Here is a 23,719-nt window from a genome sequence, read left to right on the forward strand (position 1 = left end):
GTGTGATCACAGTTGGTGTTTACCTCAGCGGAGAAAATGATCGCTACCATCGATTTGGACAAAGTTCTTTAGATTTCTTCTTTCTATGAACACGGTTGACCATGAGCTAAGCTTTAGCTAACCATTTTAGGTTCAGAGTTGATCATATAGACTCGAGGTATTGACTACCAAGAAACTCTTCACTAAGTGCAGTCCACTGCCACTGGGCCAAAAATCATAATTCTGTTACTTTTTTCCACTAACCATTCTTGTAAAATTGTTTTTATTCATAGACTTAGGATTTTAGCTGCATCTCATTAGCAACAGCTGAGTCCATTCGAGGTGGGGTCATAATCAAATTGGATACAACCAAAAATGTCAAAACCTTCTCACCAAGTCCAACTAATTTCCAACCTAAGTAGGATGATCTCGCCTGGTTTATTTTTGTGAGAATATTGTGTTCAAGCATCTGGCCCTTAAATAAAGCACAGAAGAAAGTGAAATTCTAGAAGAAACAAATGAACTTTTCATAATATGGAACAGAGTAAATTTTTAATTAAAAAATTGGCTGTTTTGCAGGTTTCGATGAGCAGTTAATGTAAATTTAATCTCGCTAATAGAATTTATGTAAGTTAAAATCCATAGTCTGGAAAGGCAAACTGAAGACTTCCTGTCCTTAGATCTTTTTTGCCATTTTCTGTAAGAAGTTAAAAGCATATGGTGAGAATATTGCATCAATCATCCTTTTTATGATTATCTCATAATCTTTTGTGGCCTTCTAGACAAGGAAGACTGATGACATAACTCGAGGCGCTTGTCGTTGGCCCTGTAATAAAACATTTGCCATTACTGAAATGGAGAATTTTTCTTTCTTAATGAGAAATTGGAAGTCATGGCAGTGGAGGTTCTCTTTTAAAACGACCGTTTAACAATGAAGGATGGCGACTAAACTAACATGCAGCAAAACTCTCTATTCCTTGTGTGTTTATTCATTTATTCTAAAGAAGTATGGTTAAGAACACAGCTGCGAAGGATGTTAAGGTGAAAAGTCCAGATCAAAATTTCAAGCAGCTCCGGTAAATAGTCTTGTCAATGAGGATTCTCCAGAAGGAAAAAAAAAAATTTACCTTCATTAAATTGTTTCAATCTAAGTATTATGAAAACTTATATACAATAATCTTATGATCTTAATGATTTACGCTGTCTCTGCTCATGGTTGTTTTTGTTGCCTGAATATACCCTGTCTTCCTAGAATTACAAGTTTGATTCGATAATAATTGACCTTAAATCACAAAGTTCATGTACAGTTTCGAAATGCCATAAGATCATATATGCCGACTGGGTACATCCAATTAAAGGGTTGGTTGATCCTCACCAAATCAATTCGTAACTTCTAAAATAAGAACTTAGAAATGCATACTTTTACATGCATTCCTGTTGATAAATTTGAAGCCGCAACTTTGAAATCTATGGCTAGAAAGGTTATGGCAGCATTTCCTTATCTTCCATGAGGAGTTATCTAGAACAGTTCTTTCTCTTTACAGAAGTGTTTCCTTTTATTTAGTGTCAGGATAAGAAATTGACTAAGGCCACCTGTCCCTGTCGCCATCCTATAGTGGGTGAGATTAGGTAACAGAGAAGCGTACAACACAATAAAAGGAGCTGGTTGGTAGGAGAAAGTGATGGAGAGAGAGGGAGAGAGAGAGGGAGAGAGAGAGAGAGAGAGAGGGAGAGAGAGAGAGAGAGAGAGTTCACATTTCTTCTGTTATGATATTGTTTTATGAAAAATATTTTAATTGACACACCACTTTCTTGGCATGTGCAACCCTCGTTTGTTGCAATTACCTCAATCCACATGTTTAAAGAGAATAGTAATAGACAAAACCATGAACTTGTGTGCCTCTGTTCAGCTGAGCTGCAGTTTCCGTTTATTTTAATGTCTGATTTTGTTTTATCTTCTTAAGACTATGATGCTAAGGCTGCATGAACTCACAAGTTAGGTTCTTGACATGACAAAAAAGCAAAAAAGAAAACTTAAAAATGTCATTTAAAGGGCTTGCTCTTTTAACTTTGCCTCAAATATTTCATTGAGGACAAAACTTTTGATGCCTATTACCAAAGAAGAGCTCAGATGAACAGTCTATAATTGTGGAAAATATAGAAGTTTTTTTGCACTTTCAAAATATATTTTTTTAAAATGAAAAGTTGTTGACCGTTAAAAAGGAAAGGAAAGGCGGCAGCACTATGATTCTATCAAATCTGGGGGAGTTTCAGATCCATGTTTAATGGCGGTTGGTGAAGTCAGGTCCTTACTGACATGTTGTTGTCAATAAGAGTACCATCAGTATTAAAACATATAAAATTATGGCACTCATTTTCTAAGTTGGCTAAAAAAATGCGTAAATGAGAAAACTTTCAAAGCTCATAAAGGAGCCTACGAAAAAGTCATAGGAAGAATAATGACTACGGATTTCATAAATTCAACTTGCGTTAGGCCACTTCAATAGAGATGCAATTATTTTAGATTCAACTGCTCAATATACTAAAGGTGGTGATAAAATCAAGTCTGGGACAATAGAAAATTGACAACACTCTCATGCAAAAACTTATTATGACTGCATTTCGGAGAGCACTATGTCCAGATTCAACATAATCATGTAGTGGACATGCATTAATTATGCATGTGACGTTACTGTTAACTAGTTGATATTCTTTCTAACATGTAGACATACATACTTGAAGAAACAAGGCAAAAAATTGTCATGCTAGCTGAGGGTTTGAACTGCCACACTTGATTCTTGATAATCAGTTGGGGTTTGGTAACAGGGAAAAGTTGATATATAGCGTTGAAATTAGCAAGAAAGTTGAAAGGGAGGGCAGTTATTGGACCAGCGAAAAAATAAGAGAGAGAGAGAGAGAGAGAGAGAGATTTAGAGAGAGAAAGGGGTGGATAAGCGAAGAATATGAATGATGTAAAGTTGAAGACCTTTAAGTCAAGAGTCAAGCCTATCATTTTGTTTTTGAACTTTCCTTTAGGCTATGTTCGATAGCGTTGGAATGAAGATATGAGGCTGCCAAGCCTACCATACATCTATTTGGATCACTCCAGACCTACCGTTTTTATAATGTAATGTAGACATGGGGGGAGGGCATATGCCCCGGAGAGCCTAGTTTAAAACCTTGTTTTAAGTGAGTGGATTTGGGTGGACTGAGTCCAGTTATATGGGTCAACACCACAAGAACTGGGTCACTGGTCCAAAAAAAATTTGTTAGCTATATATTTAGTGCCCATATAAAAAAAAGATTTTAAATTACATTCGTGAAATCCACTGCTTTTCACCTAATGCAGATTTGAGATTGATCGGCCTCAAATCTCAGATCTTAGGCTATCAAACATAACTTTAAAATGCATTATTTTACCATGGATCCGAGATCCAACACACAATTGTATGCTGGGACCCATACCACTTAGGACCTGTGTTCCATGGGGACCTTTGTCCCGAAGTGGGTCGCTTTGTCTTGGGCCCCACACGTAAAGTCTACATGACTTTGCACCCCAAGTTTTCAGCGATCGTCTCAGAGCTTCAACCCGACAAATATTGTCCACATCAACCATACTTAAAAGAGCCATCAATCTTATAGCTCTTACACCTCCCTCTCAACTGTTCTTTTTGAACAAGAGAATCGAACAATTGGAGTAGGACGGCGTGGCTTTTCAAATGGGTCCCAGGTCCTTTCATCAAATCATTTTGGTTCTCGATGGCAGTATAAGGCAATAGATATCTGTCATAATGGTAACCATCTATCACCGATTCACCCAAGATGGAAGATAAAAGATTTCTATCAGATCCCGTTGAATTATCTATGCTCTTATTCAATGTCATCGATATCGATTTCAGCGCAGAATCAGAGATTCTATTTGTTCGTTTTGAATCCTTTGCTTTTATCGGTTTCTGCAATGATTCAGTGTTTCGGCCGATTCAGACACATGCATCTTTTACGTGATGCACGCAGATATTGACAACATTCATCTTATCATGCAAGAAAATGATTTGAGATATTATATGATCTGCTCGTCTGCACAACCAAACTCACCAATTATGAAGAAAGATCTTGTTAATCAACTTTCACAACGTAATCAGAGGAAGAGTTCTCACAGCCCCAGAGTAAGACTTGCCCAGGCAGTCTATCTTTGAAATCAAACACTAGCTGGCGTCCAATTTTGTGAGTTTTATGAGGTCGGTTCACACGTGAGTTTGTAAAGCCTCAGTCCAAGTATGTCAATTTCCTTGTGGACGCAAAAGATTAAGGTGCTAGATCTCCTTGTCTCCATCAAGGAGATGCTGGCTGCATAACCGCACAACAGCAGGTAAGAATGAATGGCAAGTGGCAGGTGCAACTTCTCCAAGTGGCAGGTGCAAGTTCTCTCCTTTTCAATTTTGTGTTCTCTTAATCTCTGTCATTTTGTTTGGTGTCAGTTTCATCTGATTCATAAGCAGCAGACCAACCATCACTGTTTTCTTGATACCGACAAATCCATGTCTGGCATTAGCAGTTTATGACAAGTCTATCTTACCATGGTTCTGGGCTTAGCAAAATGGGTTTATTATTATCTGTAAGTACTCACATTTCATCTTATTAACTCAGCCATTTTTTTTTTTTTAAAAAACCTTGTCCAGAGCACTTATTTCATTTTACAGGTGAAAAAGAGAAACCACAATGAATAATGTCGATGAAAGTTTTACTAAGATAAACTTAAACCCGTGAAGGAATGAAAATACACAGTTGAAGAGACTGACCAGTTTGTGCCAAGAAATGTACCCTTGGGATTCCACTCTTCACCGCCTCCAACTTGAAGGTCCTGGACCGAACACAGACTACCTTTTTTAGCTGGATAAAGCTCTTACTGGCATAAGATTATTTACTTCGCCTGTTGATAAGTACTGGAACTGAATCTATTATTTACAATTTCACGGAAATGCTTCAACAACAATCTAACATAGTTTGCATGGTTCCAGTTTGATCAGAACCCGTCCGTTGGCTGCAGGGGAAGTGACATCAGGATGTGACCTCTAACAATGCATGCCGCAGAGCTTCATCAGATTAGCTTTGCAGATTGGAGCGATATCAAACTGTTAGAAAGTGACTGCCACCAACTGTGTGATACCAACATGCGCAGAAATTGCTGTTGAAGACCTACCATGCGGACCTGGATAATCCCTCATACCCTACCCTCCTTTTCCTTGGAAACATGTAGCTACGCATTTGTCTGGACTCTGAATCAAATGAGACTGCATAGATGGATTTGGCAGAGTCTAGGTGTATCTTTGATTTGTTACTTTAGAAAACTACAACCAGCTATTTTTATGTGGTTGCCAACAATCAGTTATGCATGTCAGTTTCTAGTGATTTGAACGCTGACCTTCAGTAAATTGACAGTGATGAATTCATCCATAGAACTCTTTTTTTGCTCAAGACAATTGCATCACCAAGGGTTCTCAAATAAGCTTGGGTATTGGAGATGAGAGGATAAGGTGTGAAGGGGTGCCCCTCCATATCTGTCACAATGTAATGCTTGTCTCGTTCAAACATGTTTTACGGGGAAGTGTCGTGATTCTTCAGAAATATCTATTTTAAGTGATGAAACTTCCCTAGGTGAGAACAGAAAATTTACCCATTCATGCAAGAGTGGGTCCTAGTTTTACTTTACAAGCAGAACCCTTTTTCATTGAAAAGCATCAACGGGTGAAGGGTAGAGAAGACCTTACCTAAGAAGAGGGATGGTCTGATCAAGCCTCCTCCTTGAAACAAACAGCCACAAGAAGCCAAATAGCTAATCCATTGCTCAATCGGATCATAAATCGAGATACAATGACAATATAAAAGATCTTTTGAGCCCTCAGCTGCAGTCTTTGAAAAAAATCATACAACTAAGATCCATATAGCTGCAAATTTTGGAATATCCACAAGGAATGCATAGTCTGCTCTTAGTTCATGCTAAGATTGTGAAGGACATCTCCATCTGTTCACCATGTTTTTAGCCTTTTAGGTGTCAAGTTCCAGGCACATGGCGCAGACTCTTGTATTCCTGCTTCATATAAAAACTTTGTGTCGCTGATGGCCAGAGCATATATTATGAGTTGGCAATACTATATTGTCACTCTCGGAAATGATAAGCAGATAGGTATCAGCTTCAGGGTTAGCGAATGAAGGGGCCCATTTCCATGTTGAGTACAAGATCAAAGTTTAGCTGTTATATGAACATCATTAGGAACCTTCTTGGTTTTGCAGTTCTAGATCAAAACTGGAGACATAACCTTCATTTTTTATATGCACCATTAACCTTTCTAGCAATTCAAAGATCTCTACAGATTTTGGGTGTGTTACATTGTCAGCGAGAAACCTATGGATGGTGTGATCAACTTCAACCCAACTAGACCCAGCTGGTTTCCTTAGCCCTATCTGTTTCATCTGCCTCCTAACGACAGAAACATCCTTCCACCAACCAGCAGCCGCATATATATTTGACAATAAAATGCAACTTCCATGATTTGAAGACACTGGCGTTACAACAATTTGGCCAATGCGATCAGCCAATTCTACATCATTATGAATTCTACAAGCACTCAAGACAGAACCCCATATGACTGCATCTGGTTCAAAAGGCATGCTTTGCACCAGGGCAATCACCTCATACACATGCCCTGCTCGACCAAGGAGATCAATTAAGCACGCATAGTGCTCAACCTTGGGTGTTATATTATACTTTTTAAACATGCTTGTAAAATGAGCAAGGCCCTCTTGAACAAGCCCACAGTGGTTGCAAGCACACAGAACTCCAACGAAAGTAATATCGTTAGGAAGCCAGCCAACAGTCTTCATCTGAGAAAAAATGGTGAGTGCATCCTTGCTATTTCCATGGATTGCAAGTCCAGATATCATGGAATTCCAGGTAGCTGCATCTTTGCTTGGCATCTTTACAAACACATGACAAGCATTATCTACACATCCGCATTTGAAGTACATGTCGACCAGAGCGGTACCAAGGATCACATTCAGATTAAGACCGCTCCTATTTATATAAAGGTGAAGCCACTTTCCAAGGTCTAATGCACCTAAAACAGCACAAGCAGATAGCAAACTCACCATCGTGATCTCGTTTGGTTTCATTCCTTCCTCATACATCTGATCAAATAATTGAATTGCTTCATTTGGCATCATGGACTGCATGTAACAATTAATCATTGCATTCCAACATACCAAATTTTTCCCTGGCAAGGAATCAAACATTTTCCGTGCTTTATGGATCATGCCACGTTTGGCATAGAGACCCAAAAGAGCTGTACTCAATGTTATATCCAAAGGAACGATGTTAACGTCAATGAATGCACAAATCCACTTGCCCAATTCATAGTTGCAAAGGTCTGAACATGCTGATACAAGACATACCATAGTAGCTGAATTTGGAATAACTTTGTCTGATGAAATCAACATTTGAACAAATAAATGCACCATCTCAGCCGGTCTTCCAGCCTGACCATATCCACTCATAAGTGCAGTCCAAGAAATCACATTCCTCAGCATAGGAATTTCATTAAACAATTGATGTGCAATCTTGACTTCACCAACACTGACATACCCTGAGATAATAGTGTTCCATGTGACCAGATCTCTCTCAGGCATTTCACCAAATACTTGCTTGGCATCATCAATGTAATGAAAGGACGCATAAAAGCCAATCAGACAGTTCCCAACGTACAAATCCGAATCAAACCCAAGTTCCAATATATGGGCATGGATCTGCTTGCCTTCTTCAATAGCCAAGATATGTGAACAAGCTTTTAGCATCATCGGGAAGGTAAAATTACTTGGTTTAATGGAATTTTCAAGCATCTCACAGTATAACAAGATCGCATTCTCCGGAGGGCCGTTGACGGCATAGTTCTTGATCATGGTATTCCAGGAGAAATCGTTGGCAACAGGAAGACGATCAAAGATTGCGCGAGCGTAGTCCATGCACCTGAACTCGGCAAGCTTCTCGATAAAATGGTTGTGGAGAGGGAAGCCATGGACGACGAGTTGAGCATGAATTTGGGCGATTTGATTAATAGTGCTACAATTTCTCAGCAAGGAAAGAAGAGAACCTGACAATGTGTTCATCGCTTTGCAGAGATTGGCATTTGGTTCGATTTATATGAACATTTGGCGCTATGAATTCTCAAGGGCACTTCCGTCATTAACGTACAAGGACACGCACTCACGCAGACGCGCGCACACTAATAACATACCCAGGAGGGGTGAGGGAGGAGCCGACATGAAGCTACGATGAAATGCAGCATCTCAGTGGTTCTTCGTCCTCCCACGACAGGAGGCACCACTGCAATGTTTGTTCTTCTCCTTTTCACGCCCCTTGACTTGCAGAAATCAGTTTATCCTCCACTACCACCATCACAATCATTATGCAAAAGCTCGCACCATTCTCTCTTGCGCAGCCACCAGCCATCTTTTCCGGCTTCCCGCAACTCCTCCTCCATGGAATCCGAACGTCCGCAAACCACCATGACTTCTCGTCAACAAGACCTTTCCCTGATTACTCTCCAAAGAAGCCTACCATCAGGGACGAGGAAGTCGTGCACCAAATCTCGACCACCATCAAGCTCCGTCGGTCGGAGCCCTTGGTTCAAGTTCTGAAACCAATAGAAACGCGTTTCCGGGCCGACCATCTCATTTGGGTACTCATCAAAATAAGGCGGGATTTCAGATTAGCGATGGATTTCTTCAACTGGGCGCGAGCTCGAAGGCGACTCTCTGCTGAAGCTCGCTGCATCATCATACACATTGCTCTGGCTTGCAAGAAACCGAAGGCCGCGTATCAGTTCGTAAGGGAATTCGTTTCGGAATGTGACAACGATGTCGATTCCTTGGATCATTTTGTCGACAAGGTCATTTATACCTACAAGGAATGGGGCTCGAACCCTCTGGTTTTCGACATTTTCTTCAGAGTTCTTGCCGAGTTCGGGATGGTGGAAGATACCTTGAAATTTTTCGAACGCCTTCTGAATTATGGCTACCTCATCTCTACTGATTCGTGTAATTTCATCCTCGTTCATCTCGTTAAGACGGGCAAAATCGAACTCGCGAACAAGGTTTTCAATGAATTGGCCGAAGAGGGTGTCTGTTGGAACACCGAATCCTACAATATCATGATTCATGGCGTATGCAAATCCGGAAATTTAAGCGACGGCCGCGAACTTCTTATCAGAATGGAGGCGAATGGATGCTCACCAGACGTCATCAGTTACAGTACGATAATCGATGGGTATTGTCGATGTGGGGAGCTTCAGAGTGCCTTAGAAATCATGAAGGAAATGACTGATCAAGGTCTGAGGCCCAACGCCTTCACTTACTGTAGCGTGATGGTTGTTCTTTGCAAAAACAAAAGAATGGTTGAAGCAAAGGAGCTTCTGAGGGAAATGATGAACAATGGGATCGTTCCAGACAGTGTCGTTTACACGGCATTGATAGATGGATTCTGCAAAGACGGAAATCTACGGGAGGCTTACGAACTAGTTGACGAAATGAAGCAGCGGGTGATGGAGTTGGATGTTGTGGCTTACACAGCATTAATGAGCGGATTGTGTCGAGTTGGGAAGATGGTAGAGGCGGAAGACCTTTTCCAGGAAATGATTCGTAAGGGGATTAATCCAGATGAGGTTGCCTATACTTCTCTTGTTGATGGATACTGCAAGCAGCATAAGATGAAGGAGGCATTTCACCTCCATAGCCAAATGTTGCAGGAAGGTCTGGCTCCTAACATTGTTACATACACTGCACTAGCAGATGGCTTGTGTAAAAAGGGAGAGGTGGAGACAGCTAATGAGCTTTTGCATGAGATATCAAGCAGGGGGATGCAGCTTAATGTCTGCACATACAATTCGCTTGTCAATGGTTTGTGTAAAGCAGGGAACTTAGAGGAGGCAAGAAAGCTCATGGCAGAAATGAAGGGTGCAGGGAAATTTCCTGATGCCGTTACATACACCACTTTAATGGATGCATATTGCAAGTTGGGAATGATAGAAGAAGCCTATAATTTCCTCAAAGACATGCTTGACGAAGGCCTTCAACCAACAGTCGTGACTTTCAACGTGCTAATGAATGCTTACTGTGCATCTGGGAGGCTGGAAGATGGTAGGCATCTCTTGAACTGGATGGTGCAGAAACATATCATGCCAAATGCTACCACTTATAATTCTATGCTCAAGTTACACTGCATCAACAGTGATATGCGGGCGTCGAGTCAAATTATCAAAGAGATGCGGGAAATGGGTGTACAGCCTGATGAGAATACGTACAACATATTGATAAAGGGGCATAGTAAAGCTAGGAACATGAAGGAGGCATGCTATTTCCATGGTGAAATGGCTAATAAAGGACTGAAACTTAGAGCTAGTACTTATAATGCTCTCATCATCGGACTCTGCAAAAGACGGAGAGTAGCTGAAGCCATGAGATTACTAGAAGAGATGAGAATGAATGGTCTTATCCCTGATCGAGATGTTTACAACAGATTTATTGATCTGAGTTACCATTATGGTGACATGGAATTGACGCTTGAGCTCTGCGATGAAGTAGTAGAGAAATGCCTGACAGGCAAGGAGCATCAGGAAAATTCATATGTGGCGTGATTGAAGGTTGTGGTTCTAAGTTTGCAGGAAAGAGTTCGTGCCTTCAAATGAGACCATATCTGAAGAGGTTGCTTCATCATCGGCCAATAAGAGCTAAGGTTCTCAAAGGGACCTTTTGTGCAGTTGCTGAATCAGGTTATTTTATCAGATCCAACTCATGTTCGCCACTCTTAGTGAGTTGCAACTTAATATTTTCAGGGACCTTATGCATCATATAGGTTCATTATTGGCTGAATTTAGAAATATTTATTAGTCAGAGTTTTAAACTTTTAACCGTACCTGGATTGCCATTTGTTTACCTCTATTATTTTTTTATTTTCCATTAATTCTATTTTTGTGGTGTGCTAGGCAAGATGGGATTTGAAATTTTGAACCTGCGATCCCATATGATGTGCCTCTTGCCTGTTCAGGTATACAACCTGCCCTGTTCTTGAACAGATTACTGCTAAAAGGATGTTTTTTGTGCATCTAATCCTCCGAAATGCTTCCAGTAAATTAATATATATGATGATTCTGCTAAAGACTTCTGATTGAATAAAAAAACCAAATTCATGACATAGTTATATCATGTTCAAGTAGTGATATTTTCTGGGGCAAAATCAATCTACACGCTTCGGTAACACTGGGACCTAATTTTACCATATGAAGAGAATGTTGTAGCATTTCTTTTGCTCAAAGAACTATTTCAGAAATTTACAGTAGTCGGGACATACTAATTGAACTGAAAGAAAATTGAAGAGTTAATGAATTAAAAGAAGAATGAAGAATCAAGATTGGAAACTAATAGGGAGTGTTGCAAGTTAGGGAGATCCTTGACCAACACCTTTAAAATTCATGGTTGTTAAAAGTCTTGAAAGTGATAATAACTAGTTCATTAAATACTATGTTTGTTGTCTTCTTTTGCAGATAGAACTGATGCCTTTGGTGAGTCAAATGAAAAGGCATTGGGAAGCTGCAAGAAAGTATATTTCACATCCTGTGGCCCAAGGCTTCTAAGTACAGAGTCAATTCAAGAGGACCTTTTCAGCATCTTGAGAGTGGGTGCATCTGTCTCGGCAATGACTTGAGGAAGGGTTGTAGAATACAGCTAGACTCAATTTTTGGCTTCATGGCTGGGTGCTGCAGCAACGAGAAGATTCATCATAAATCATGTCCATGCTCTTACTGTTAACTCTACTCTCAAGAAGATTCCGGTTGAGTATGAGGAAAGTTAGTGAAGATGCAGAATGCTGCCCTTTTTCGTCCGGCTTGTTCTAAATAAATGAGGTTGAATCTAATGCAACATATACTATGTTCCGAGACCAGGATTTGGTGCTTGCAGTTGGTAGAGCAGCAGAGCAATTATCAGTTGTTTGAAAAGCAGATGCCTTCTGGGCATGTTCAGAGTAGTTATCAGTTGTTAGAAAAGCAGACACCTTCTGAAGGGCTCATAGCACTAGCACAAACTTCCTTTGTTTAGATATCAGGGAGATTCTTTCTATGAGATATGATCCAAAGATATCTATAGGCCTTCTCGGATGCTATAAAATTCCTTTCTTCCGGAGATGGTGGATATTACACCATGGTGAATAGTCTGCAAGGTGAAGAAAAAAAATCATAGATGGTGAAAAGAAGGCGACTCATTTATGTGCATGAAGCTGTGAAGGAGCCGTTACCAGGCTGTGGGAAAAATAAGTTCTGTTCTGCAATAGTGCATTCCGTAGTCCTTAGAGTTTTGTCGTGTTGTTGGTGGCCCTTGAGTAGGGAGAAAAATAAGTGGCTGACAATGAGCTCATGCAAAAAAAATGTCCATAACAAAACAGATTTTTGAATGAAATTCACTTACCATCTTAATGGAGGAAGTATTGATAGTTTCCTTCATGGTCACGGTTGCAATTTGAAGGCATTAAACCAAATGTTTTATCCCATGTTTATTGTGGAGTAACGAGGGGAACAATATGCCTTTATTGATAAAAAATATAGATATAAAGAGTAAGATAAAAATTTATCCAGTTAAAGATCCTCCCTCCAAAAGTTTAACATAATTGATTAGAAGGCTTTACTTTTTTTCAAGCAAGTTTAAAACTTTGAACATGCAGGGCTAGCTGATATTTCCTCTTTATAGTCTTAAACTGTTTGTGCTTCTGACCCAAGTGACGCACTGCCCTACAGCCCATTTCCCAGCTAATTGAAGAAGTCAACACATTGGCACCACTAACCAAAATGTATATTTTCGCAAAAGAATTGCAGGACTTACGATATTCAGCACTAGATGCACTTCAGGTTTATTTTTGCAAGAAGTTGAGCTAATATAAGCTCAGATGAACTCAGCTCACTTGAGCTCGCCATCCGGCTTGTCTAATTTCACGAACGAGCCAAATTCAAACTGCTGCTAAGCTCATCCATGTAATATGCGAAGCTTGAAGATTTCTTTTGAATAGGTTGACCGTTGAACTCGCATGGACTTACCAACTAGGCATATTGTTGCAAGAAAACTGCTGGCAGTCAAGGCATGATCAAGGTTTCCTGTTACTTTTGTATACTTTTATGGGATAAGTCATAGGCATAAATCCTGAACTATTCTGAGTTTTAGCTCATCTGTGTTCTCAGCAAGATGGCAGCGTCATTCCAGCAACATGAACAACCTTGACAATCATAGTTGAAGGGAAAGGAGGATTCATCAGGTAGAGTCTGCAATCTTTATTTTTATCAATGAACGTGAAAATCTAGAACACCTAAAAATTCTTCCGCGCTACGGATTGGCATTGCACTACAACCGCTAAATTCCTCAACGTGTCAAAGAAGATATTAAAAAACAAGACAAGTGTCCATGGAAGGGAGGCAAACCATGACCACCATACTAAGACAACTGAATGGCGTTCACTTTAGAATGTTGTTCCTTGGCAGCTGCCTAGGGCCTTCAAATGACTAGCAGATTGACGTTTTCTGCATCTCAAAAATCTTCGTCCATGCGAAAAACCAAATTGCTTGCTTCCTGTTTTTCACTCTGCATCACACAAGCATTGTGGTAATCTCCAAATTTTCGTTCAACGAAGTTTGATTTGCCTCTGCACGGAATCAGAAGCGATGATTTATTGATGAACATACCTTTGTACCAAAAACATTCAATTTGATTAAAGTTTTATAATTTTATTTCTTTGACAAAATTCGAGGAATGCAAACTATGGCAACATTAACAAAAACCAAATTGTGAAGCAATACGAGTGTCATATAGTTAACTACAAGGAGATGAAATTTCTTCCAGTTAAATGGATTGGAGACGTTATACTTTCTGCTGTAACCCTGTAAATACAAATGTTCTTGAAGCTGAAGCCAAACAGATGCACAGAAGGGAACACATGCAATTCAAGAAAAATAATCTTTCTTTGTCTAGAGCAAGGGAAAGTCCTAGAAGGTGCAATAACACTACAAATGAAGCCCCCCAACATCCAAAATGGATCTATGTTATTAAGCAATTTATGCAAGATAAAAAAGAGGAACTGTTTACCAGCAGGCGACCGGTAACAATTTTATGTATTGACTCATAAGAACTGAATTCATGCCAAATCAGGTCACAGGGAAGTGCTTCACAAACAAATTCAATTTCGATTTCCACAGCATCATGCAAAATTTGTTAAATTCTTTGTTCATTCAGAAGACTGTGCAATAACCTGAAAAAGCAAAGGATAAAAGTGAGGAACTGATGGACGTGAAGTTTCATAAGGTAAGAAAGAAACGAGCACTGACTTAGCTACTTGTAAAGAACACATGCAAAGTCACAGTGAAGATCCTCATCTTTTGAAGTAAGCTCATTAGTGTAGGTCAATCCTGGCATGAACCCCATCTTTTTTGCGCCAAAATATGGCACAGAAGCTGAGATGTAAATCTAAAAAAAAGGCTACAACAGAAGATGAAGACGTTCAAAGCCAACAAGACTTATCCAACCTTCCTGAAAAGAACATTCCCTCTACAGTCTAAACATGAAAAAGCAACAAGTCTCTCTTTCTGCAAATGATGTAGAACTGCGTGTTGGTATGTACTATGTACGAAAAATGAGATTAGTACAAAAGCGAAAGCTAACATATCAAGTGCACAGAGTACAAAACCACATATTTCTGAAAGGATACTCGTTTTATCCATGTATTGGCGTCCTAAATCAAACAATTTCACTGTAAGATAAAGAAAAACGCCAAACTCTAGGCAAGATTTGGATTTCTGATTCAATGTGCACAACATGAAGAAATTAAAACTTTATGTGTATAGATGCACACACACACACACACACACACTCAGTACTCAACCCAATTCAAACACCAACTTGTGTTTCCTCATGCATAAGGGGAGACCGATGCCAGACAGGTTGACCCTTTGCAAGGACACATGCAACAAATAGTAGTACCGATTTTCTTGGGCCCAACCTGTGGTCAGTCCCGGCAATGACGGTTGAATAAAGTGGTCTCCTGGACAATTTTTTTTTTCTTTTTTGTCAAAAAGAAGGGTCTGACCCAGTTGGAAAATGCGATAGCACATGTTGTGCTCAAACTGATCTAAACTATGCCATATAGTGGCTCTAGGACATGTTAAATATTTTGATGTGGTTCAGTCATAAGATCAAATCAAATTCTAAAAGCCGCGTTAGATATTTTTCAAGTAAAAACTTTTAACCAAAGAAATGAATTCATTTTAATATAAAAAATACTGTTATTTGTTAACTGATTAAAACTTGTTCCCCGGAAAATGTTTCTGATCGCATGCATTAAAGCTAAATATAGAAGGTAACATAAAAATCCTAGCTCCGCCCCTGGTGGGGATCATTTAATTTGAATAAGAAACCTAGTTGTCATTTGATTTAAATCTCTTACGACTTTCAATTCCATATTTTCGAATGTTGGTAAGTAGTTTCCAGCCTATTAAACAACAAAAGCAGGGGGGAGAAAAGAAGGGGTACGACTTCAATGAATTGCTTTAATCTAGGCGAATTAATTCTTCATTTAACCCATGTTGGTGCATATTGCAATTCCACTGCCATGTGGTCGGTAGGCTATAGATAAACCTTTTTCATGAGCCAGAAAAATGGAGATGTGGGTTTTTGGTCGATGTTGGACCTATCCTGTACATACGACATAGTCTTCGGCCCATTCAACCTGTAGGTAAAGTACTCGAAGAATAAGTAGCATGACCGTCTTAAGGGGTGCAGTTTAATTGGCCGTACTGGCCAGCCGGTGAAAGCCTCGTTGTTAGTTCGATTCTCATGGACACTATTCCTGTAGACTATAAATGGTAGCAATGTGATACTTTAGTTGATAAGTATATCACAGATTTATCCAGGTTCTAAAGCAGCCCTCCTGATCCCCAAGAGTGGGGAGGGAGGAGGAGGGCTTCAGTGTTCTCAAAAAAAAAAAAAAAGAAAGAAAAGGTTGTGTGACCACACAACTGTATTGATCCAACCTGTTTGCAAACTTAATCTTGTTGTTATAGAGAAGTAGAGCACATGCTTTAGTTTTGTTTCCTAAACTTTGAAAATACATTGCATTCCTTCATTCTTAGGAAAAGGGTTATTTCTTAATTTCGTTAGAAACATGATTAACATCACTTGAACTGTTGAGATAATGCACTAGACTAAAGGTTATATAATGGGGTGCATTTATAAGAGGGTTGGCTACATGATCCATTGTCTTGGTTCCTAATCTTTTGGAGCTGAAATTAATGGAGGTCGACGCTTTAGAATGGGCTGACTTGTTGTTATATCATAACTGCTGATTCTCCCCACCCATGATGGTGGTTATCAGGGGCGGTGCTAGAAACATTTTGTTGCAGGAGCCAAAATAAAAATTTTCAAAATTTTAATATATATTAAACTTTTTTTTTGATTTGCATATAAAATTTTAAAGATTTTAAAATTTGAGGGGGGCCAAGGCCCCTACGGGCCCCCCTTCCCTATGTCCCTACACACACCCACAAATATCTATATATATATATTTACTCACCTTAATTGCTACGATTGAAATTACATCTAAGAGAGATTCTACACCACATCTAATACTGATAGATAATTAACAGAAATTACATCTTATTAATATACTTATTCACTCTAAGTGCTACGATAGGAAGTTACATCACAGACGTAGATGTGCATTTGACGGAGAATTTGTATGTCGTCGTCCTCGATGTTTGGATGACCGAAAATGAGACGGTCCTTTGTTAATGCAAGGCCCACGGTAGCCACTCCATCATGGTAGAAGATGCCGATGTCACACCATCCCCGCTGTTCCCCATGATGATCTCCCTTTGTGCACCGTTTCATTGGAAGTTTGATATGAAACTGACTGGTTTAATGTTCTTATATAAAAAGAATGGTGCTGTACAGGGAGTCCCTCCATTCCTCCTAGCTCGACCACGCTCCTCGTTGCAGACTACATGAACGCTTTATCTTAAAAAGAAGTCAATTTTTAAGTTTTAAGCAGAGAGGCGCAGGTGAGGAAACAAAATCATAAAGGAGATAGAGATAGAGCATACCTGCAGTCTGCAACGAGGAGCGAGGTCCAGCTAGGAGGTATGGAGGGACTCGCTGTACAACTCCATTTTTTTTTTTTTTTTATATAAGAACATTAAACCAGTCCGTTTTTTCAGTTTTAAATTCCAACGGGACGGTGCCAAAAAGGCAAATGGGCTCGATGTGTGCACAGACTGGTGTGACTAGACCTGTGCATACCCGCACGATTGGGCTCGAGCCCAAAAAAACCGGCCGAGGTCGGCTTGATGGGGTTCGATTTAGCTCGACAAACAAATACAAATTATTTTTATTTTATTAAAAAATATATTTTATTATTAAACATATATTTTATATTAAAAAAATTATTTTATATTAAAAAATAAATTTTTTATTTGTAACCAGGTGGGACCCGGGCTTGCTTCTCGATGCCCAGGTGAGCTGTTCAATTGTGCTTGATCGAACGGCCCGTATTAAACAAAGGGTCGAATGGGCGGGAGACAGATGAACCTCTTTTTTCTAAGCCATTTTTCCAAGCCCACTCTCTCCCCTCTACTCCACCCCACCTGACCTCCTCTCCCTGCCATTACCCGTCCCCTCTTGTCCTTACCTATCGCTTGTGTATCGTTGCTAGTGGAGGAGCCTGAAAATTTTCATGAAGCAGGCTCAATTAAAGTTTCTAAATTTTGGCTAAAGCTGAAATATTATTTTTTAAAATTTTTATATAGAATAAGTAAAATTTTTAAAAATTTAGATGTAAATTAATTAATTTTTATTTTTGAAGTGGGGCCGGGGCTTATGGAGGCCCTACCTTGCCCTGTTCTTAAATAAAATTTGGGAGGTTTACAGTTGATCAAGTAGTATTTTGCAACAGTTGCAGTAACTCATGAATTTTTTGTAATCCTGCCCTATCGTTAAATAAAATTGAGAAGGTACATAGTTGATCAAGTAGTATTTTGAAGTGAGTCAGAATTCTATGTGATCTTGCCTTGTACTTATATATATATATAGCCATGGCCCCCCCCTTTGGCTCCGCCCATGAGTTGAAGTAGTATTTTGCAGTAAGCCTGAATTTATTTTCTCTAACTTATTTGCACCGAAATCCTACCATGTTCTTAGATTCCAAAATGTATGGGGACCAAATAATTTTTTTTTAATAACTTATTTTAAAGAACAAACGGATGTATGCATGCATGCATATTAATTAAAATAACAAGCATACTTATAAATTGTTTTGGATGAACTAGAAAATGACACGTGACATTCTTTGAATATGGCTCCATATGGTATCACCTCGATGCACGTTGTTATTAAATTTGGCGAGAATAAATAAAGAAAAGTGAGTTCCTTACAATTTTAATGAGTCAATACGCAGATAAATTATCATTGTCATAAAGAAGAATTGAGCAAGCGCACCAATCAATCAAAGTTCTTAACTGTTAAGAATGCATATGATTTAAAATGCGAAAAATTTGGCAACTAAATCGAAAGTGATGTTCATGTTTCACCTATTAATTGGTTAGAATAGTCTACGCGACAGATTTGAGAAGAATGAAAATGAAAGATGCATAATATATACATTGATTAGCCACAAGAGTAAAACAAAAAGCAGAGCTCATCCCACCGAGCACAATTCAAAAGGACAAAATGAGCTTTCCATATAAAAGAACAACCGATGGTTCCCTTGCAAATTGTAAAGCATGGTCGGTTGGCTAAATGCTTCAGTCAATAAAAAAGGGTTGTTATTTATTGAAAAGTTAGTGCAACTTATCAACTTTTGTCTTTAGTTGTATGGGGCACAAAACCACTTATTGTTGAATCGGATTATATGAATCCTAGTCGCTCATCCTTGAATTTGAATCGGATATACTCTTAATCCACCATGGATTACAACCCACTATTTTTCCAATTTCAGTTTCACCACCAAAAAGTATAGATACAATATTTAAGTATTGTATCTAAAATTGTAAGAAATTGTCAAACACTTACCAATAAATAAAGTGGTCAAGTATCTATACTTTTTGGTGGTGAAACTGAAATTGGAAAAATAGTCGGTTGGAATCCATGGTGGTGACATCAGAAAAAGAAGAAGGAAAAAGTTGAGTCCAAGATATACAGATGGCAGCTCAATATGTGGAGAATCTTACAAACATACTTACAAACTCATCAAGCAATATGCATGCAGGCATATTAATTAAAATAACAAAGATACTTAAAAATTATTTTAGATGAACTAGAAAATGACATGTGAAAGGAGCTTTCCTGGCCTTGTGCAAAAGGCCAACATTAGGATCAAATTTGGAAAGAAAAACGATGAAAGAAAACCTGGTTTAGCCAATTGAATTTGGACTCCATCTTTGAACAGACAAATCGAGGGGCTGATATTATGTATATGTATTCTAATTATATTGAAATTTTTTCCTTTAAACTTTGTCTGCTTGAGATCCTTACAAACAGACTTCATATCTCGAGAATTAAAAAACGAAGGCAAGAGACTTTGTTCTAGGAAACCTGCTGCGAATTTGTTTCCTTTGAAGCTGAAGAGGCAAAATTTTCCAGACAAACACCTTGTTAAAAGTTGTTCCTTAAGGCTTCTGGTGCTTACTGCAACACTGCTGCAAAATACTCAGATTTTTATCCTCACTGCATATTGAGAAAAAAAAGAAGAGAGAGAGAGAGAGATTATTTACTACAGGCATTTGTTAAAACATAAAGTTGATGACATAGTAAGCACAACTGCAAAATTGGACATACATCTTGACAGCCTCAGTGACGGCGAGTTATATCCAATGGAATTCCCTTATTTAGTGAAAAATTTTGAATGTAAGAAAGTTCACAAACAAAAAACAAAGTAACTAAAAACCATATCCAAACAAAATGTTATTGCTAATTCATCTTTTGCCACCGTTTTTAATGACACAAAATTTAACAAAAAACATTCCAGCCTCAGAAGTAATGTACATACATACTCTTGCATATGAAAGAAAGGTCATATAGCATTTCTTTCAAATGAAGCTGGCTATTTCATATGAAATGAGCCATGCTAATATATATAGGTAATGTTCATGTCATGCATGACCAAACAAATCCAGAACAAAGATATATATCAAGTATAAAGATTGCTGACATAGTTAATAAATCTAATAAATTAATATTACTGCCAACTTAGACAGCATTAACGAATCCGACAAGTGATATTGTATATATTTCACACTACAAATTCTGGATCTTGGATATTCTGTAGCTGATTCAATTCTTTTGTAACCGTAATAGAAGCTCGAGAGGCTTCTGTAGTGGAACGCAAGCTGTGATATAGTTCGTATTTAGGTCTAAACTCTCATATAAAAACAGGAACCCCGCACATGCATTAGTCGAAGAAACAGAGTAACCTGTCCTCTGTGTGAAAACCTGTCAGTACGATGGCGAGTGAAAGATGGTGGAGAATTTTGTTGCTCTTCTCCTTCTACATGGCACAGGCGCTTCTCGCCCTGCTGCCTCGAAATCCTGTCCCGTCTCTGTTTCTGGGCCTTCTCCTCACAATCCTCCGCCTCATGGTCGCCTACTGTTTCTCCCTGGACCCTCGTCATCGTATTCCTCGGCCACCAGCTGTTGAACGTTACTTCCTGTAACAGTTGAAGAAGATCGCCCAAAATTAAGGAATCAGAGATTGCCCAAAATCAAGGAATCAGAGATCGCCCAAATCAGGAGGATGAGTTGTTAGACGTTGCAGATTGAGAAATCACAACGAATTAAGAATGATGATCTTGTACGAGCAGAAATCAGGGATAGGATCGTTTCTCTATTCTTATCCAATTGCCCCTATATATACCTTGTAAATGGTTCATAGAAATACAATGAGAAATACAGTTTCTTTCCTCTCACCATCGTTCCTATTCCTCTTTCTTTAACATGGTATCAGAGCTATGTTAGATCGTGAGGAATAGAAGAAAAATAGAAGGATCTGCCGCCTACCTTCTTGCTGCCGCTCGCCGTTCTTCTTCATCCGTCGGACCTGACTCTTTCTCTGTTGGTCATGGATGATCCTGCTCACAAGCAGCAGACGCGGTCTTGATCCACTCTGTTTTTGGGGAAAACCCAACTTTTGTCGAAGGAATAAAAGAGATCTGCTTTATCCCTCTCCTGCATCGTCCTCCTCGCTTCCCACCTGTTCCAGCATCGTCCGCTCTCTACTTTGAGCGCCTGTTCATTAAGCAAGCCCCTGCATCGCCCGCTCGAGCAAGCTGCTGCATCGCTCGCTCGAGCTGCTCCTGCTCGAAACGCCCCCTCGAGCTGCTCCCTGCTCCCGCTCCCGCTCCTCGCTCGAGCATCGCCCTCTCGAGCAAGCTTTTGCATCGTCCGCTCGAGCAGCTCCCGCACGAAGCGCCCGCTCGAGCGTCTCCTCCTGCATCGCCGGCGAGCGCTCTCTGCTGCATCGCCACTGCTCTCGCGAACGAGTGGCTCAAGCGCCCTCTTCGTTTTTTTTTTTCTTTTTACTACTCCGGTGGTGGGCGTGCAAACAGAACACCGACCCTGCACCCCTGTTTTCGCCTTGTGCCTTCCTTAAGACAAAATCTGGGCACAACTTACAAGGAAAACTCCGGTCTAAGATTTGGGGCGTCTTTTTCCTGCGGTGTCCTCTTACTGGAGACCTGTGAAGGGACTTCTTACAAGCATTCAGTTAATCATGGCAGATTTTCATGGAACGTCAGGTAATTCCATGTCATCAACCACTCAAGAAGATAGTCCATTCTTTCTTCATCATTCGGACAACCCTGGTACGTGTCTTGTATCCCAACAGCTCACTGGAGATAATTATGAAACGTGGAGAAGAGCCATGACCATGGCCCTTTTAGCCAAAAATAAGATGGGTTTTGTTGATGGTTCTATTCCGAAACCCACGGGTCCCCACTCTCTCATTGTTTCTTGGGAGAGATCCAACAACATGGTACTTTCTTGGCTGCTGAATTCTCTTCACAAGTCCCTGACTTCAACAGTCGTTTATGCCACAAACGCTGCAGACGTTTGGCATGAATTAAAGGCTAGATTCTCCCGGTCAAATGCTCCACGTCTTTATCAAATCCAACAACAGATTATTAACTGCAAGCAGGGACAATCTTCCATTAGTGCGTATTACACTCAAATCAAGGGCCGTTGGGATGAGTATGATTCGCTTGTCACTCTTCCCACCTGTGAATGTGGAGCCATGAGGAAAGCACATGACATTCAAGAACATGACAGATTAATTCAGTTCTTGATGAGGCTGAATGAGAGCTATGGAGCGATTCGTAGCCAGATCTTACTCATGGATCCTGTCCCCAACACGTCCAAAGCTTACGCCCTGCTGGTTCAAGAGGAATGCCAACGTGATCTTCACGTTCCCCTACAATCTGACAACATTTCAGCAGCTATTGTGAAGAAACAGAATCATGACAACAACCGCTTTAAGAGTCGAACCAGACCTCAATGTGAACACTGTGGGCGACTTGGGCATATTAAGGCTCGCTGCTACCTCCTTCACGGTTTTCCCAAGAAGAGCACTTCTAATGGCCAACGACAGCAGCCTCAAGCAAACCTTCATTCTACCAATGATGCATTGTCAATTCCTCCATCCACAAAATCTCAAGAGCAGTCTCCTCCCCTCACACCAGAACTATACCATCAGTTTATGGAATTCATAAATTCCAAAACACCCAAGGTCAACCTGGCAGGTATGTTAGAGTCACCCATTGTTTGCTTAGCTTCCTCTCAAGTATGGATAATTGATACCGGAGCTACACACCATATTACTAATTGCTTGTCTAACCTCATTTCCCCTTCTTTAGCTCAATCTAATCCTGTTAAGCTCTCTAATGGTTCCACCACTCCAGTTACCCATGTTGGTCAGTTGTATTTAAATTCTTCTATTACGTTACATCATGTCTTATATGTTCCTACCTTTTCTTGTAACCTTTTATCTGTGTCCAAGTTGGTTGCTCAAAACAATTGTCAAGTTATCTTTGATACTCATTCTTGTACCATTCAGGACCGACGCTCGATGAAGTCGATTGGGAAGGGTAGAATGCAGAATGGCTTGTATATCCTTAAGGATGAAGAACTACGCGCCGCCGCTGCCTCACCAAACCAATCTGTTCTATGGCATGTTAGACTCGGTCACCCTTCATTTGCTCGCTTAAAGTCCTTGTTTAGTTTAATTGATTCCTCTCATGTTAATGAGCATTGCTCCATATGTTATCTTGCCAAACAAACTCGTTTACCTTTTCCTAATAGTTCAATATCCACCACTAGCATATTTCAATTGATTCATTGTGATATTTGGGAAGGTTACAATACACCTTCACTATTTGGTGCTCATTATTTCCTCACTGTTGTGGATGATTTCTCACGTTGCACATGGGTTTTTCTCATGCGTTATAAATCTGAGGCATTCTTTTATATTCAAAAATTTATCAATTTAGTAGAAAATCAATTTCAAACCTCCATTAAAAAAATCCGAAGTGATAATGGAGCTGAATTTTTTTCTGCAAATATGGAAAATTTTTTACATCATAAAGGCATCGAGCGTCAACATTCTTGTGTCGCCACTCCT

At 39.7% G+C, this 23,719-nt stretch overlaps 3 protein-coding genes and 1 long non-coding RNA gene across 7 annotated transcripts in view; 2 read left to right on the forward strand and 2 right to left on the reverse strand.

Moving 5' to 3' along the window:
* Positions 1–5,859: 5,859 nt before the first annotated feature.
* Positions 5,860–8,153, reverse strand: LOC116264233 (pentatricopeptide repeat-containing protein At1g08070, chloroplastic-like). Its single transcript, XM_031644337.2, has one exon. It carries the CDS (start codon positions 8,137–8,139, stop codon positions 6,247–6,249), a length of 1,893 nt encoding a protein of 630 aa, XP_031500197.1. The 5' UTR covers positions 8,140–8,153; the 3' UTR covers positions 5,860–6,246.
* A 277-nt stretch (positions 8,154–8,430) lies between these two features.
* The window catches only part of LOC116264231 (pentatricopeptide repeat-containing protein At1g05670, mitochondrial), a 51,888-nt gene continuing 36,599 nt past the window's right edge, over positions 8,431–23,719 (forward strand). Inside the window, exons 1-3 of one of the 4 annotated variants that reach the window (XM_031644336.2) lie at positions 8,431–10,837; positions 11,013–11,074; positions 11,571–12,524. In XM_031644336.2, the coding sequence (XP_031500196.1) occupies positions 8,439–10,664 (2,226 nt within the window). In that variant the 5' untranslated portion in view covers positions 8,431–8,438 and the 3' untranslated portion in view covers positions 10,665–10,837; positions 11,013–11,074; positions 11,571–12,524. Of the gene's footprint in view, positions 11,075–11,570; positions 12,525–23,719 lie in introns of those variants that run through there. The other 3 variants (XM_031644335.2, XM_050080524.1, XM_031644334.2) reach the window with 3 other exon arrangements.
* On the reverse strand, positions 13,381–14,521 carry LOC116264929 (uncharacterized). The gene is made up of 3 exons (XR_004174942.2): positions 14,391–14,521; positions 14,152–14,314; positions 13,381–13,711 (listed from the first exon to the last, which is right to left on the reverse strand). It is a non-coding gene; the product is annotated as an uncharacterized LOC116264929 (long non-coding RNA).
* LOC116263554 (uncharacterized) lies at positions 22,076–23,190 on the forward strand. The gene is made up of 3 exons (XM_031643292.1): positions 22,076–22,841; positions 22,956–23,012; positions 23,156–23,190. The coding sequence occupies exons 1-3, from the start codon at positions 22,076–22,078 to the stop codon at positions 23,188–23,190; spliced, it is 858 nt and encodes a 285-aa protein (XP_031499152.1).

This window comes from Nymphaea colorata, chromosome 11 (genome assembly GCF_008831285.2).
Source record: "Nymphaea colorata isolate Beijing-Zhang1983 chromosome 11, ASM883128v2, whole genome shotgun sequence".
In the NCBI taxonomy this organism is placed as follows: Eukaryota; Viridiplantae; Streptophyta; class Magnoliopsida; order Nymphaeales; family Nymphaeaceae; genus Nymphaea; species Nymphaea colorata.